Source organism: Scyliorhinus canicula, chromosome 3, assembly GCF_902713615.1.
Source record: "Scyliorhinus canicula chromosome 3, sScyCan1.1, whole genome shotgun sequence".
Lineage (NCBI taxonomy): Eukaryota > Metazoa > Chordata > Chondrichthyes > Carcharhiniformes > Scyliorhinidae > Scyliorhinus > Scyliorhinus canicula.
Window position 1 is genome coordinate 57,757,588 of NC_052148.1, and position 17,570 is coordinate 57,775,157.

The 17,570-nt window shown below is 46.1% G+C and overlaps 1 protein-coding gene across 1 annotated transcript in view; it reads left to right on the forward strand.

Annotated features, from left to right (window-relative positions):
• The first annotated feature begins 6,393 nt into the window (after window positions 1-6,393).
• Window positions 6,394-17,570, forward strand: part of malt1 (MALT paracaspase 1) — a 142,218-nt gene continuing 131,041 nt past the window's right edge. The window contains exons 1-2 of the mRNA XM_038790594.1: window positions 6,394-6,649; window positions 6,735-7,011. Of these exons, the coding sequence (XP_038646522.1) occupies window positions 6,797-7,011 (215 nt within the window). The 5' untranslated portion in view covers window positions 6,394-6,649; window positions 6,735-6,796. The remainder of the gene's footprint in view (window positions 6,650-6,734; window positions 7,012-17,570) is intronic.

Here is a 17,570-nt window from a genome sequence, read left to right on the forward strand (position 1 = left end):
TGGCACGTCTTGCAGAGATTGCCATGGCAGGGTTGTGTGGTGTTGTGGTCGCTGTTCTGAAGGCTGGGTAGTTTGCTGCAAACTATGGTTTATTTGAGGTTTTGTGGTTGTTTGAAGGCAAGTAGTGGGGGTATGGTTATGACCTTGGCTAGATGTTCATCTTCATCGATGATGTGTTGAAGGCTGCGAAGAAGATGTCGTTGTTTCTCCGCTCTGGGAACTTACTGGATGATGAAGGGTACTCTGTCGGTTGTGTCCCGTGTTTGTCTTCTGAGGAGGTCGGTGCGGTTTTTTGCTGTGGCGCGTTGGAACTGTCGATCGATGAGTCGAATGCCATATCCCGTTCATACGAGGGCATCTTTCAGCGTCTGTAGATGTCTGTTATGCTCCTCCTCATCTGAGCAGATCCTGTGCATACGGAGGGCTTGTCAATAGGGTATGGCTTCTTTAATGTGATTAGGGTGGAAGTTGGAGAAGTGGAGCATCGTGAGGTTATCCATGGGCTTGCGGTAAAGCGAAGTGCTGAGGTGACCGTCCTTGATGGAGATGAGTGTGTCAAGAATGCAACTGATTTTGGAGAGTAGTCCATGGTAATGGTGGGATGGAACTTATTGATGTCATCGTGTAGTCATTTCAGTGCACTGAAACAACTACACGATGACATCAATAAGTTCCATCCCACCATCAGACTCACCATGGACTACTCTCCAAAATCAGTTGCATTCTTGGACACACCAATCTCCATCAAAGACGGTCACCTCAGCACTTTGTTTTACCGCAAGCTCACGACAACCTCACGATGCTCCACTTCTCCAACTTCCACCCTAAACACATTAAAGAAGCCATTCCTATGGACAAGACCTCCGTATACACAGGATCTGCTCAGACGAGGTGTCATGTGAGAGTGTCTTTAAGAATTGGATGTTTAAGAAATGTACCTTTAACAAATGAAGCTGATCATATTACTGAAGTGATGTCACAGGGGGGAGCTGAGCTCACTTCTGCTTTTGGGAGTTTTAGTTTCAGTTTGAAGAAAGTTTGGGTGTGGCTGTGAGCTGCATTGCTGGTGATCTCTGCCATGAAGGACTATATCTTAATCCTTTGGTGAAATCAGAATTGTAAAAATGTCTCAGTAGTGAATATAAATCTAATGTGCTTCTGTTTGAAGGATTTGTTAAGTCTTTTGGATGTGTAAAAGAACAGTTTGCAGGATTGGGTAGTGTTGTATTATTTTCAGGGTTATCTTTGAAGTAAGGGGTGTTAAGAAATCCAATGTTTATTTAAAAGGTTAATTTGAGTTCATGGAATAAACATTGTTTTGTTTTAAAAACCACGTGTCAATAATTGTAATACTACACCTGGGGAACAAGCCGTGTGCTTCAAAAGCAAAAATCCATTAAAGGTGGAGGTTGGTTGAACTCCATGATACATTTTGGGTTTTGAAAACACCTCTCCATAACAGAGGAGGAGCGTAACAGACGTCAACAGACGCTGAAAGATCCCTCGTACGAGCGGGATATGGCGCTCGACTCATCGATCGACAGTTCCAGCGTGCCACAGCAAAAAACCGCACCGCCCTCCTCAGAAGACATACACGAGACACAACCGACAGAGTACCCTTCGTCGTCCAATACCTTCCCTGAGCGGAGAAACTACGACATCTTCTTCGCAGCCTTCAACACATCATCGATGAAGATGAACATCGAGCCAAGTATATACCCACACCCCCACTACTTGCCTTCAAACAACCGCGCAACCTCAAACAAACCATTGTTTGCAGCAAACTACCCAGCCTTCAGAACAGCGACCACGACACCACACAACCCTGCCATGGCAATCTCTGCAAGACGTGCCAGATCATCGACATGGGTACCACCATTACACGTGAGAACACCACCCACCAGGTCCGCGGCACATACTCCTGCGACTCGGCCAACGTTGTCGACCTCATACGCTGCAGGAAAGGATGTCCCGAAGCGTGGTACATTGGCGAGACCATGCAGGCGCTGCGACAACGAATGAACGGACATCGTGCGACAATCAGGCAGGAATTTTCCCTTCCAGTCGGGGAACGCTTCAGCAGTCAAGGGTATTCAGCCTCTGATCTCCGGGTAAGCGTTCTCCAAGGTGGTCTTCAGGACGCGCGACAACGCAGAATCGCTGAGCAGAAACTTATAGCCAAGTTCCGCACACATGAGTGCGGCCTCAACCGGGACCTGGGATTCATGTCGTATTACATTCATTCCCCACCATCTGGCCTGGGCTTGCGAAATCCTACCAACTGTCCTAGCTTGAGACAATTCACACCTCTTTAACCTGGGGTTACCCCTATCTCTGGATCTGTAAAGACTTGATTACCTGCAAATGCTCGCATTCTAAGCATTGTCTGGCATCTTTGAATTTGTCTATATACATGTTTGTTTCAAATATTAGCTTTCGGAGCACTGCTCCTTCCTCAGGTGAATGAAGAGGTATGTTCCAGAAACATATACATAGACAAATTCAAAGCTGCAAGACAATGCTTAGAATGTGAGCATTTGCAGGTAATTAAACCTTTACAGATCCAAAGATAGGGGTAACCCCAGGTTAAAGAGGTGTGAATTGTCTCTAGCCAGGACAGTTGGTAGGATTTCGCAAGTCCAGGCCAGATGGTGGGGGATGAATGTAATGCGACATGAATCCCAGGTCCCGGTTGAGGCCGCACCCATGTGTGCGGAACTTGGCTATAAGTTTCTGCTTGGCGATTCTGCGTTGTCGTGCGTCATGAAGACCGCCTTGGTGAACGCTCACCCGGAGATCAGAGGCTGAATGCCCTTGACTACTGAAGTGTTCCCCTACTGGAAGGGAACATTCTTGCCTGGTGATTGTCGCGTGATGTCCGTTCATTCGTTGTTGCAACGTCTGCATGGTCTCGCCAATGTACCACGCTTCGGGACATCCTTTCCTGCAGCGTATGAGGTAGACAACGTTGGCCGAGTCGCACGAGTATGTACCGCATACCTGGTGGGTGGTGTTCTCATGTGTAATGGTGGTATCCATGTCGATGGTCTGGCACATCTTGCAGAGATTTCCATTGCAGGGTTGTGTGGTGTCGTGGTCACTGTTCTGAAGGCTGGGTAGTTTGCTGCAAACAATGGTTTGTTTGAGGTTGCGCGGTTGTTTGAAGGCAAGTAGTGGGGGTGTGGGGATGACCTTGGCAAGATGTTCATTTTCATCGATGACGTGATGAAGGCTACGAAGAAGATGCTGTAATTTCTCAGCTCCGGGAAAGTACTGGAGGACGAAGGGTACTCTGTCGGTTGTGTCTCGTGTATGTCTTCTGAGGAGGTTGGTGCGGTTTATTGCTGTGGCGCGTTGGAACTGTCGATCGATGAGTGAAGCGCCATATCCCGTTCGTACGAGTTCATCCTTCAGCGCCTGTAGATGTCTGTTATGCTCCTCCTCATTTTAGAGCAGATCCTATGTATCGGGAGGGCTTGTCCATATGGGATGGCTTCTTTAATGTGTTTAGGGTGGAAGCTGGAGAAGTGGAGCATCGTGAGGTTATCCATGGGATTGCGGTAAACCAAAGTGCTGAGCTGACCGTCCTTTTTGTTTTCCTTTTTTAAAATAAATTGAGATTACCCAATTATTTTTTCCAATTAAGGGGCAATTTAATGTGGCCAATCCACCTACTCTGCACATTTTGGGTTGTGGGGGCGAAACCCACGCAGACACGGGGAGAATGTGCAAACTCCACACGGACAGTGAACCAGAGCCGGGATCGAACCTGGGACCTCAGCGCCGTGTGGCAGCTGTGCTAACCACTAGGCTACCGTGCTGCCCTGAGGTGACCGTCCTTCATGGAGTGTGTTCGAGAATGCAACTGATTTTGGAGAGTAGTCCATGGTGAGTCTGATGGTGGGATGGAACTTATTGATGTCATTGAGTAGTTGTTTCAGTGATTCTTCGCCGTGGGTCCAAAGGAAAAAAATGTCATTGATGTATCTGGTGTATAATGTTGGTTGAAGGTCCTGTGCGGTGAGGAAGTCTTGTTCAAACTTGTGTATGAAGATGTTGGCGTAATGAGGTGCAAATTTGGACCCCATGGCTGTTCCGTGCGTCTGGATGAAGAACTTGTTGTCGAAGATGAAGACGTTGTGGTCCAGAATGAAGCGGATGAGTTGCAGCATTACATCTGGAGATTGGCAGCTGTCGGTGTTGAGTGCTGAGGATGTTGCAGCAATGCCATTGTCATGGTGTAGAATGCCGAGACGATCATTGTGACGAGGAATGTTCATGGTTCAACTGGTCCATGGGTGCTGTGTTTCTGTAGGAAGACCGTTGTGTCATGACAGAAGCTGTGTGTACCTTGCACGATAGGTTTCAAGATTCCCTCAATGTAGCCAGAGAGGTTCTCACACAGGGTCCAATTGCCTGAAACGATAGGACTGCCTGATATGTTGGCCTTGTGTATTTTCGGGAGGCAGTAGAGATCTCCAATGCGGGGAGTACTTGGGATGAGAGCACGTAGGGTGCTCTGAAGTTCTGGATCCAAGGTCTTGATCAGTCTGTTGAGTTGGCGGATGTGTTCCTTGGTCAGATCTGTGGGTAACTGTCTGTAGTGTTCCTGGTTGTTGACTTATCGGTATACTTCTTTGCAGTCGTCAAAGAAGTATACGAGTTGTCGGTATACTGCAAAGAAGTATATAAGAAGACGAGGAGGAGCGTAACAGACATCTACAGACGCTGAAGGATGCCCTCGTACGAACGGAATATGGCGCTCGACTCATCGATCAACAGTTCCAACGCGCCACAGCACAAAACCGCACCGACCTCCTCAGAAGACATACACGGGACACAACCGACAGAGTACCCTTCATCGTCCAGTACTTTCCCGGAGCGGAGAAACTACGACATCTTCTTTACAACCTTCAACACATCTTCGATGAAGATGAACATCTTGCCAAGGTCATACCCACATCCCCACTACTTGCCTTCAAACAACTGCGCAACCTCAAACAGACCATTGTTTGCAGCAAACTACCCAGCCTTCAGAACAGCGACCACAACACCACACAACCCTGCCATGGAATTCTCTGCAAGACGTGCCAGGTCATTGACATGGACACCAACATTACACGTGAGAACACCACCCACCAGGTACGTGGTATACTCATGTGACTCGGCCAACGTTGTCTACCTCATACGCTGCAGGAAAGGATGTCCCGAAGCGTGGTACATTGGCGAGACCATGCAGATGCTGCGACAACGAATGAACGGACATCGCGCGACAATCACCAGGCAGGAATGTTGCCTTCCAGTTGGGGAACATTTCAGCAGTCAAGGGCATTCCGCCTCTGATCTCCGGGTAAGCGTTCTCCAAGGCGGTCTTCAGGACGCGCGACAACGCAGAATCGCCGAGCAGAAACTTATAGCCAAGTTCCGCACATGTGAGTGCGGCCTCAACCAGGACCTGGGATTCATGTCGCATTACATTCATCCCCCACCATCTGGCCTGGGCTTGCAAAATCCTACCAACTGTCCTGGCTTGAGACAATTCACATCTCTTTAAACTGGGGTTACCCCTATCTCTGGATCTGTAAAGATTTAATTACCTGCAAATAACAGGAACATAACTCTTCATTCACCTGAGGAAGGAGCAGTGCTCCGAAAGCTAGTGTTTGAAACAAACATGTTGGACTTTAACCTGGTGTTGTAAGACTTCTTACTGTGCTCATCCCGAAATGGGCCACATAATTTCAGAGGGCAGTTACGAGTGAACTACATGGTTGTGGATCTGGAGTCACATGGAAGGCCAGGCCAGGTAAAAATGAGGCAGGGTTGGTGAACCAGATGGGCTTTTACAACAATGGACAATGGCTTCATGGGACTTCCAGACTTTTACTGAATGCAAATGTCACCGTGTGCTGTAGTGGGGTAGGACTGTCTCACGCCCAGCAAAGTAGCATGGGTGTCCCGATTACTAGTACAGTGACAACGCCACTTTGTCAACGCCACCCCTTTAATCGTTCCTGACCTCTTACCCTGCCACAGACTTTCGTTTTCTCGCCCCTTCCGTTCTGTATTTGGTCAAACGTTCATCAGACGCCCGTGCGGATTTGGAAATCGACCCAGTTTCCTTCACTCTGACTGGGTGCAAAACCATGTAACTCCCTCTCTGACAGTGCTGTGGAGTGCACTCATCGAGCAGTAGCTACCCAGCACTGCCTCCTCAAGGGCAATTGCTAATCCCCGGGAACACCCGGGAAACCACAGAAATCGCTCAATAAATCTCAGTCCTTTGCTGGTTTCTTTCGGAAGTCAATTGAATTTTTCTTGAACCAACTTCACGCGAAGAACTACAATTCCCAGAGATCTTTGCATGGGGAGGGCTGGCGCCTTTACTTCCTGGATGAGCAACATACCAGGAAGTGTCTACCTGTGTGTAGATCATCAGAAATAGGTGTTTCACTGAGTTTCACAGGACCTTTAGGAAACGCCACGGACTCATCCCGGGAACTAAACTGAAAGAGGGCAGTGATTCAACACAGATGGGATCGCTCCCTGTGCCGTTTCCGGGAGATTAATGTTTAGGTGCAGCAGACAAGTGAGACACTTGTAACATTTCGCAAAACTTGGTGCAAGAATCAGTGGCTGGAAATGCCCAGTAAGTGCTGCACTTTCTTTTGTTTGGAAAGGCGTTCGATTGAGGTATCATTGTTAAGTTGACTGGGCGTGTTTTATTTGACTAGGTGCTGCCTGAGCAGGCGGTGGTTTGCGGGCAGCGAGGAGGGCAGGCTCAGCTGCCGCTTCAATGGCAGCACCGCGGTCGCGGCTGGAAGCAGAGTCCTGTGCACACACTCGCTCGCTCACTGCTATGGCAGGATCCATGCAGGTCACGCCGTTCAGCATCAACAGCCTGAATGAACCCACGCTGAAGAAAATCAGCGACCTGCTGGACAAGGCAAACAACCGCGGATGGAGGAAACTGGCAGAAATTGTGGGAGCCGACAAGCGCTTCAGACTCAGGTATATATGTATATGGTCAAGAACAGTGCTTTGTTTTATATACCACTAACTTCCCACAAGAAACACAGTTGGCCACTTCTATCTGCGCTTCTGAACCTACCTCACATTGGGACACGGCACACTCTCATGGGCACTCCTCTGATGTATTATTGCACGAACATGAGTACTCATAGGCTCATCAACTGTGGCGGGCATCACACCCACACCATATCCCGACTTCACAAGTACAATCTCCAGCAAATGTTAATGGGTGTCACCAGGAAGAAGAAGTCTGATTTCAATCCCCTTTGTAGGTTTATATTGCCTCTGCTGCCACTCCAGTTAGAGATAAGAAAGGTCAGTAGTCCAGTGCTGTCTTGGAAGGGGAGCTGGCAGGTTGGGCATTCATACTTTTGGTTGCAAAGCATGCATATTTTTCACGGTGAGCATTGCTCCTCACCAAGGTAATTGTGAGGAATTCCTGGTACCTGCTGTCAATCTAACAACCATTTTTCTTGGTTGGTAAATTTAAGGGGAATCTCTGGATTAATCTGGTTATAAAATGGCTTGATTTCTTTGGAACCAAATGAATTTGTTGTGGCAGATTTAATTATTCTGATATTTGAAGCAGGCAAGTGTGCAGTGGCCTATCTCAGTCTCCAATGGAATTGCAGGCCTGTCACCAATACTAGCCCCACAGTTTAAAATAAATTAGCAACATATTCCTGTAATGGTGATCATAATTGGAATTTACCAGTGCGTGCTTTTGGGAAGTTGAATGGCTTTAATTGATCTGCAGCAGTACATTCCTGAAAATGCCTAAGCTTTGGGTCTCAAACATTTGGATTTGATAAAGTGAGGGGCTGGTTTAGCACAGTGGGCTAAACAGCTGTCTTGTAATGCAGAACAAGACCAGCAGCGTGGGTTCAATTCCCGTACCGGCCTCCCCGAACGGTAGCCAGAATGTGGCGCCTAGGGGCTTTTCACAGTGACTTCATTGAAGCCTACTTGTGACAATAAGTGATTATTATTATTATTAATGGTGACAAATTGTGCCCACTGTATTGGGAAAATGGAAATTGTTCAGGCATACATTTTTCAGCTTGATGCATTGATTCAAGAAGATGCATGCTTGCCTCTCAGCCAACTAGCTGCCAGGAAGGAAAACTCACCAAATACTGAAAATGGACTCGGAGACTTTCATGGTACATGTGGTTCAATCCCACTCAATTACATTTTTCAGACTATGGAAATGCTTGTTGTTCTGCATAAATTTTCTTTGCCAGCCACCTGGGTTATTATTAGTTTGGGCTGATAGCTGCCTGATCCATTGGTGGGGGAATCTTCCTCCTGGTATTTTGTTGAGATTTCCCCTTGTGAGGAATTTCTGTCAATTGGAACCTACCTGATTGTCTTCTTTAAAGTTTGTGGGATACAGTTTTTGGTGCTCTTGTCCTGGCAACATGGCAGGATGTCAAAATTTGCGTGAGGTGCAGGTTGATCAGGAGATGACTGGAATGGCTGCAAAACCTGGATAATGAGAAATCTAATGGTGTACTGTAATGAAACAGAAAGGCAGACAAGTACGATGAAGGGAGAGAGAAAGTAAGGCAAAGGGTCACCCAGTAGAGAAAGCAAGGGAAAACTAGGTTAGCAAGGTAGAACAGTTTAAGGATCAAAGACTGAAAGAAAGCTAAGAAATCAGACTGAAGAATTCTTTCAGGTAGAATATGTAGAAGCAAAACCAGGAAGGTGCCTGACCCCAAGACGACAGAAGATGAACTTGTGAAAAATGCAATGGGAGAAAAAAATAATTTGTAGCTGTTACAACCTCCATGGAGATCACAGGGTGTGGGCCATCCAGTTCCCCGTGATCGCCATGGAATATGTACTTCCGCGGTAACGGAGAACCCTCATAGTATAAAAACACCTACCTGGGTGCAGGTGGGAAGGGAGATCCTTTGGGGAGTGGAGAGAGAATATAAGAGCATTATTTCATCCAGCTGGCTCTTCCACTCTGCATGGATACTACACTGGCGACAAGGGTTAAATGGAGCTGCTGTCAGCACTGAGTACTGGGTGCCTGGACCACTTTGTTTTGGCCTGAGGAGGCCTCCAACCTACCGGCAGAGATGCCTGACTTTGGAAAGCTAGAGCCATTTGACGCATGTACTGGTGATTGGGGACCAGTATATTTAGAGCATGCAGCATTTCCTTCAGACAAATGTGATAATTGGGGACGAACGACAAATGGTCGTCTTGCTCACGGCTTGTGGTGGACTGACCTACAGCATCATAAAGAGTTTGACCCATCCTCATTCGCCAGATAATCGGTCTTTTGCCTCCTTAGTGGCCCTTGTGGGGAACCACTTTCACCCCAAATCTCCAGTAATCATTCACTGGTTCCAGTTTCATACTACTTCCCAGACCCAGGACGAATAGATGAGTGACTTCTTGGCTGGGTTACGCAAGAGCCATATTAAACAAAACCCTCGGTGGACTCCACGACACAACAACACAATGCAAATTCTGTCAGAAACCCACCTGGATCTGCAGCGGGTGGTCGAGATAGCCATCTCACGCAAGAGAGTCGAGCAGGACCACCAGGAACTCCAAGGCATGGCGGTCCAACCATATGGACCCGTTGGTGCAGCTGCACTATTTCCGCACCTGGCTGGTGCCTTACATGCAGAGGCCTTGGGTGGAAGCCTGATTGGAGCATTTGGGCATTATACACGCTGTTCAATTCTCCAATTGGGCTGCCCCAGTCGTCCCTGTAATGAAGCTGGATGGCTCCATACGCCTGTGTAGCGATTATCAGATAACGGTGAATTGTGTCTCTCGCCTGGACCGTTACCCTGTCCCTCACATTGAAGTTTGTCCCCGAGCCTCAGTGGTGGTCACACCTTCTCAAAGCTGGACATGAGGCACGCATACCTCCAGCGGGATTTGGACCCCGGCTCACAACATTTTGTGACAAATACGCATGGGGGGGTAGAACAAGAACAAAGAACAATACAGCACAGGAATAGGCCCTTCGGCCCTCCAAGCCTGTACTGGTAAGAATAACCTTAGTCAGGTCAGGGTTTTGAACCCACAGTGTTGGCCTCGTTCTGCATCACAAACTAGCTGTCCAGCCAACTTAGCTGTTGCATTTCGGGGTCTCCTCAGCATGTGCAATTTTCCAGACAGTAATGGAGAATATCCTATGGGGGTTGCCCCGAGTGGCGGTGAATCTAGATGATGTCCTCATTCTGGGCTTACCAGGAGCATCTACAGAACCTGGCTGAGGTCCTGCAGCATTTTGAGGGGTCCAGTGTCTGCCTCCAATGGTAGAAATGCATCTTCAATGTGGGCAACGTCACAGATCTTGGCTACCGCATGGACTGCTATGGCCTACACCCCACAGAGGACAAGGTGTGGGCCATCCGACAGACCCCTTGCCCGGGGACCCGATGAAATTCCGTTCGTTCCTCCACATCATGAACTATTATGGGAAGTTTATCCCGAACCTGGCTACCCTATTAGCCCCACTCCACCAACTGCTGAAAAAGGGCCTGCCTTGAAAATGGGTCTTCTCTGAAGTAAAGCAGCAACTTTCGTCCTCCAAGTTGTTGACCCATTTTGACCCATGCAAACCGCTCATTCGGATGTGCGACGCATTTCCTTACAGGGCCGGGCCGTCCTCGGCCACTGCATGGACAATGGTTCGGAGCGCCTCATCGTGTTCACATCCAGGACTGTCGCAGACGTGAAGAGGAATTACGTGCAGTTTGTAAAAGAAGGTTTGGCCGCTGTTTTGGAGTAAACAAATTTCACCAGTATGTCTATGGACATACATTTACAGTATTCACAACCATAAGCCCTTATTGGCCTGTTCAAGGAGGATTAGCGATTTCCCCCAATAGTGTCTGCTTGGACCCTGTTGCTGGCCGCATAAGAGTATATGCTGGAACATCATTCAGGGGCGAAGCTCCCATGCGGATGCGTTGAGCCACCTATGCCGCATCGGTCAACAAAGTCGTCGCCACCCTCCATTTCATTGACTCCTTGCCGGTCACAGCGTCTCGCATCCGAGCTTGGACCCAGATGGACCAACAATTATCCCATATTTTTACATAGAATGTTTTCCATCATTCAGTATGGGTCCTAGCACAGGGCTTTGCCCTACGAATTGAAGGCCTATTTTTCCAAAATCCAAAATCCAGGAACTAAGTGTCAAGGACAGTTTTATTCTGTGGCCAACACATGTGGTGGTTCCTGAATGCAGGCACTACCTTCCTCTGCAGGACATCCACAATGGACGCCCGGTGTGTCAAAATGAAAGTGCTGGCCCCCAGCTACATCTGGTGGCCTGGGATCGATGCCAACATTTGCCGTTGGCCAAGCATTGTGTGTCGTGCCAAGAGCATTAGACGTTGCCCTCAGCGCCACAGCTCCATCCCTGGGGACGGCACTGCTCCAGCCTGCACATTGACTTTGCACATCTTTTCCAGGGGGGCACTGTTTCTCATTGCCGTGGACACCCACTCCAAGTGGATGGAGGTCCATCAAAAGCAGGCGACTACTGCTAGGACCACGGTTGAGCGACTCTGCCAGATTTTCAGCATGCAAAGCATCTCCGAGATGTTGGTCTTAGACAATGAGACATCTTTTACAAGCGCAGAATTTGGCTCTTTAATGACCGCCAATGGGATTTGGCATGTATGCACAGCCCGATACCACCCGGTCTCACATGTTCCGCTGCCACCATCACCCCAAGCTCCTGCTGACGTCGAGATCTGAGATGCGCGATGCGGACTCATCTGACTCCGAATCCGACTCTGACATGGACATTCAGCCGCAGGCGGCGGCCTCCGTGCCGATCCCCAATGCTGCGTCAGCTGAGCTGATCCCGCCTCGATGCTCCTCGTGTAAATGCCAATCTCCTGCATGGTATAAGCCTCTAGGCCCCACGCAGATGGCATCCGAGTGCCGTCTCTGGGCGAAGAGAACAAAGGGTCCCTCACGTTAGTCTGCAGAAGCAAACGTCACTCCGGACTTGGCGGGGACGGAGTGTTACAACCCTTGCTGAGGTCAAGGGGTGTGGCCTACCTGGTTCTCTGTGACCTACACCGAATATGAACTTCTCTGGTTATGGGGGGGGGGGGGGCGCGCAGTCCCCTTTAACAAGGGGAGCCCTCACAGTGGAGGTCAGGGAGGGAGAACCTTCGAGGATGGTGGAGAGTTATTATGTACAGAGAATAAAAGAGCATTATTGCATCTAGCTGGCCGTTCCATGTGTGTTCACTCTGCACATATACTACAGCAGCAGTGAAGAAAGTAGTAACTGAGCATTAAAAAGGTAACTCAACAGCTGGATAAGTAAACTATAAATGGAAATCAAAGAAAACTTGAGATTCTAAATCTTACAAATATAAAGAACGGTAGGAAACACTTGAGCACAAAATTCTCCCTCATTTGTGTAATTTGGCACAAGAACTGGCAGTTTTATGCAGGCAGACCATCATGACAGCTAGAGTGGACAGCTGTCGGGCAGTGGATGTGGTGTATATGGATTTCAGTAAGGCATTTGATAAGGTTCCCCATGGTAAGCTCATTCAGAACGTTAGGGGGCATGCGATACAGGGAAATTTGGCTGTCTGGATACAGAATTGGCTGGCCGAAAGAAGACAGCGAGTGGTAGTGAATAGAAAGTATTCTGTCTGGAGGTCGGTAACCAGTGGTGTCCTGCAAGGATCTGTTCTGGGACCTCTGCTCTGTGGTTTTTATAATTGACTTGGATGAGGAAGTGGAAGGGTGGATTATTAAGTTTGCCGATGACATGAAGGTTGGTGGAGTTGTAGATAGTGCTGTGAGATGTTGCAGGTTACAGCAGGACATTGACAGGATGCAGAGCTGGGCTGAGAAGTGGCAGATGGAGTTCAACCTAGGTAAATGTGAAGTGATTCATTTGGAAGGTCGAATTTGAAAGCTGAATACAGGGTTAAAGGCAGGATTCTGGGAAGTGTGGAGGAACAGAGGGATCGTCGGGTCCACGTACATGGATCCCTCAAAGCTGCCACCCAGGTTGATAGAGTTGTTAAGAAGGCGTATGGTCTGTTGGCTTTCATTAACAGGGGGATTGAGTTTAAGAGCTGCAGCTTTATAAAACCCTAGTTAGACCACACTTGGAATATTGTGTTCAGTTCTGGTCGCCTCATTATAGGAAGGATGTGGATGCTTCGGAGAGGGTACAGAGGAGATTTACCAGGATGCTGCCTGGAATGGAGGGCATGTCTTATGAAGAAAGATTGAGGGAGCTAGGGCTTTTCTCACTGGAGTGAAGAAGGAAGAGAGGTGACTTGATCGAGGTGTACAAGGTGATGAGAGACATGGATAGAGTGGATAGCCAGAGACTTTTCCCCAGGGTGGAAATGGCTGTCATGAGGGGACATAGTTTTAAGGTGATTGGAGGAAGGTATAGGGGAGACGTCAGACGTCGGTTCTTTACACAGAGTGGTGGATACGTCATTTGGGACATTTAAGTGACTCTTGGGCAGGCACATGGACAGCAGTAAATTGAATCGGTTAAGTTATGTTGATCTTAGATTAGGATAAATGATCGGCACAACATCATGGGCCAAAGGGCCTGTACTGTGCTGAACTGTTCTATGTTCTAAAATGGAAAATTTGTGTGGTGAGTGCAACAAAGTGCTTTTTTGAGACTGAGACCAAGTTGCAGAGAGAAGGAAAAAAAACCTTCATATATGTAACAACTTCCATAACGACAAGACATCTCAAAGTGCATTACTATCAATTAAGTATTTTCAAAGGCGCACAGTCACTGTTGTAATGTGAATATAAAATTCTAGTCCGACACATCAGTGGGGAGTGTTACACTGTCAGAAGTGCTGCTTTCTGAATGAGACATTCAAGCAAAGCCCTGTCTGCCCTTTCAGAAGGACTATAAAATATTCTATACTATTTTGCAGAGCAGGTGAGCTATCCCTCATGTCCCGGCCAATATCTATCCTTCAATCAATGTCCCAAAAACAGATTACCTGGCATTTATCACATTGCTGTTTGTGGGAGCTTGCTGTGTGCGAAGTGGTTTCGCAAACGGAGGCCCTTGTAAGGATATAAAAAAAGCTTTTCAGGTTTAGCTGAATTTGGTGCATTCGGAGAATCGCTGGGGGGGGGGGGGGGGGGGGGGGGCACCGCCAACGGCCCCTTGACCAGTGCAGCGCGATCCCCGCCCCGGCCCAAAAACCGGCGCTGGAGAATTCGGCAGCCGGCGGCGGTGCGGGATTTATGCCGCCCCCCCCCCCGGCGATTCCCTGACTACAAGGGCAATGGAAGTAGATTCAATTTTAAAAACCTTCAAAAAGGGAATGGGATAATTATTTGGAGGCAAAAACCTCTTGTGCTGTATGAGGGCAGGTTATGCTTGATTAAGGTCATGAATGTTTTGAGAAAATCACAAAACACAAAAGTGGATTTAATGTTTGCCATATGAATGAACGTTCAAAAGATATCTGATAATATAGTTCAAAATTGACTGGTTAGAAAAATTAGGATACACAATTTTAAAAGAGTTATAGCCAGAGGGATAACTTGGGAACAGATATTAGGGGTGGGCAATAATTGTGTGTGTGAGTCAGCGATGCCTAAATCCCTTGAAAGATTTTTTTTAAAAATGAAGGCAACGAATACTGGATGCTTTTTGGTTTGGGTGGTTATGCATCCCATGGATTTATGCTGGAACCAAATTTGCTTTATGTTTAAGATAAATGATTGGACATAGGCAGAAGAGGACAAATACCAAAGCTTCTGATGATTAGCAAATTGTTTATTTTTTAAAAAAGTAAACTGTAAGGGAGATTGCAAAGAACGTAAACAGGTTAGTGGAATTGGCAGATGGGTAGATAGTATTTAGTGTAGAGAAATGTAAAATAGTCTTTCTTAAAGAAAAGAACAGTAAGCAGGACCATGGGATACAAAAGTAAAAAGGTAACGCTATAACCTATACAAAGCAAGACTTGGCCCCAGTTAAAATATTCTGTACAATATAAAGCAACCTACTTTTGGAAAGGTTGTCAAGGCCATGACAAAGAGAGCAGAAGAGATTATCACAGGTTATACTCGGGATGAGAGATTTTAGTTATGAGAGATTAGAGAAAACAAGTCATTTTTATTGAACCAAAGAAAGTTATGAGAAGATATGAGAAAGGGTTCAAGGATAGAAAATATTTTGTTTATTGAATTGGTATTTAGAGGATATGAATTTAAGGTCTTCACCAAAATAACTGCAATACAGCTTTTGTTTAAAGAGTGAAGTGTTAGGCTATGGGTAGTCACACCAGAAATTGTAGTGGAAGCAGCATTCATCACACCGTTTACAAAATAAATTAGGAAATATTTTGAAACAAAAAATTAAGAGAGCAGGACATAGGAGTATTTGAATAAATCTTTAAAAACCAGAACAGTCATGATGGTCTGAATAGTTTCATTTTATGTCGTAGAATTTGGTAATGGTTAATTCCATTTAAAGGTCTCTAGGTTATACTGAAATAGGTATTGAATATATCAACATGGAAGTAATGTTTCTAAGTTTGTATGAAACATTGGTTAGATGGGCCACATTGGTTAGGTGGAGAGGGTACAGTGGAAGATTATTTGGATGATAAAAGAGATGAGAGAATTGAGTTATGTGGAGAAGTTGGGAAGTTTAACGTGAAAGGCCTAGGGGAAGGTGCTCAAAATTATGAGGTGTTTTGATAGAGCAGGAAACCAGAGGTCATAGATTTAAAATAACTGACAAAAGAATCAGACAGTGGTTTATTCAGGTCTGGAATACTATACCCGAGGGCGTGGTAACATCAGATTCCATAGGAACTTTAGGAAGGCAATTGGATAAGTATTTGAAGAGGACTGATTTGCAGAGCTAGGGGGAAAAGCTGGAGTGAGGGACTAAATTGAATGACTCTTTCAAAGAACCAGTAACATGATGGGTTGCATGGCTCTGTTTTGTGTTTGTTCATTGGCATCATCTTCTCCCCAGAAGGTTGACTGCTTTGGATCTCCGCCTTTCTCTGTCCTTCCCTTACCATCCCACTCAGGTGAACTGCCTCCAGTCCATTATATCCATCATCAATTTTATCCTCTGTTTTCCTCTCCCATGTCTTCCATTGATCTTTTTTCTCCCTCCAATAAATGTCTCTGTCTATGGTCTGCTCTAATGATGTGACTAAAGCACCGTATCTTTTTCCTTGATGTTGTGCACAATTTCCTCTTCAGTCACTTCCAGCATTTCCTCACCAGTCTTGTCTGTGTAGGATATGCGGGAGATCCTCCTATATGTTCACATTCCATAAACTATAATTTGATATTCTGTGATTCTAAATGCACAAGGTTAAAAGCTTCAGCCTCTTTTGAAGCTAAAAAGAGCTACAAAGGCTGCTTCCTTATTGGTGAAAAAGGCTACTCCCTCCATTGTCTTACTACAGTAATCAGGCAGTTGCTTTTTTTAAATCCTGAAAGCCTGGGAAGTTTAAAGGGAGATGAAATTGATCCGATATATATTTAGTTGTATATTGTATTGGGAAGTAGTACAATATGTTTCTTCTCATCAGCTGAGCTGTAGAACATGTTTTATATTTGATTTGCAGATGAACCAGATAAATAGTGTGATAATTTTTACTTTTGCAGTTGTTCTGACGGTTCTGGTTTTTAAAAGGACCATGTACTGTGAATCTGAGCTGTTATTACCAATTAGGTTGCTGGTTTGATCCTTTATCCTGCATATTGAAAGTGCTGTCCTTCAGACAGGAAGCCAAAGTCCTCTCTACTTTGTCTATTATTGCAGACATGTTGTTAAAACTGGCAAACCACATTCCCTGATATTCCAATCACCATTTCTCCCTTGGCCAATACAACTGAAAACCTGTTAAGTGGTCAGTATTCTGACTGTCTGATTATGGGATAATCTTATGTACACATTGGTTGATGTGTCAGCCTATGAAACAACAGCGAGGTACTATTTTACGAAGGGTAACCAGTTTTACTTTTCATTCTGTGGCTACATTTGGTAAATGAAGATAAATTGCTTTCAGTTTTGTGGAGATACTTTTGTCCTTTACTACAATAATGCAAGAATTTGGCAATGAAATGTTAATTAAATGCGAAAGAGAAGCAAGGTAGTCTGCAAGCTTAAGACTGCATACACTGAGGTGTATGAGCACAGACTTCTTTGTGAGTTATAGTTTGTGGCGTGAGTTCTATGTCTCACTTGTATATAATTTCTACAAAAACCACAAATACGTCAGCCAAATATTTATATTCAAATAAAGGCTCAGGTGATGTGATGTGTTCGTTGCAAAGCTAACTTGATAAAACAGATTAGATTCATTTTCTACGGTGACAGAATGATGTAAGTATAATTCATGATATTTCAGATAATTGTCTGATGCTCAATTTGCATGTGACTCAATTCTGGAAAGTCCCCCTTGGAAAGTCCTTACTGCAATATTTATACATGTGACCAAATGTGGGAAAGCCCCACCAAAAAACAAGGGGTACCACATACTGCTTAATTGTAG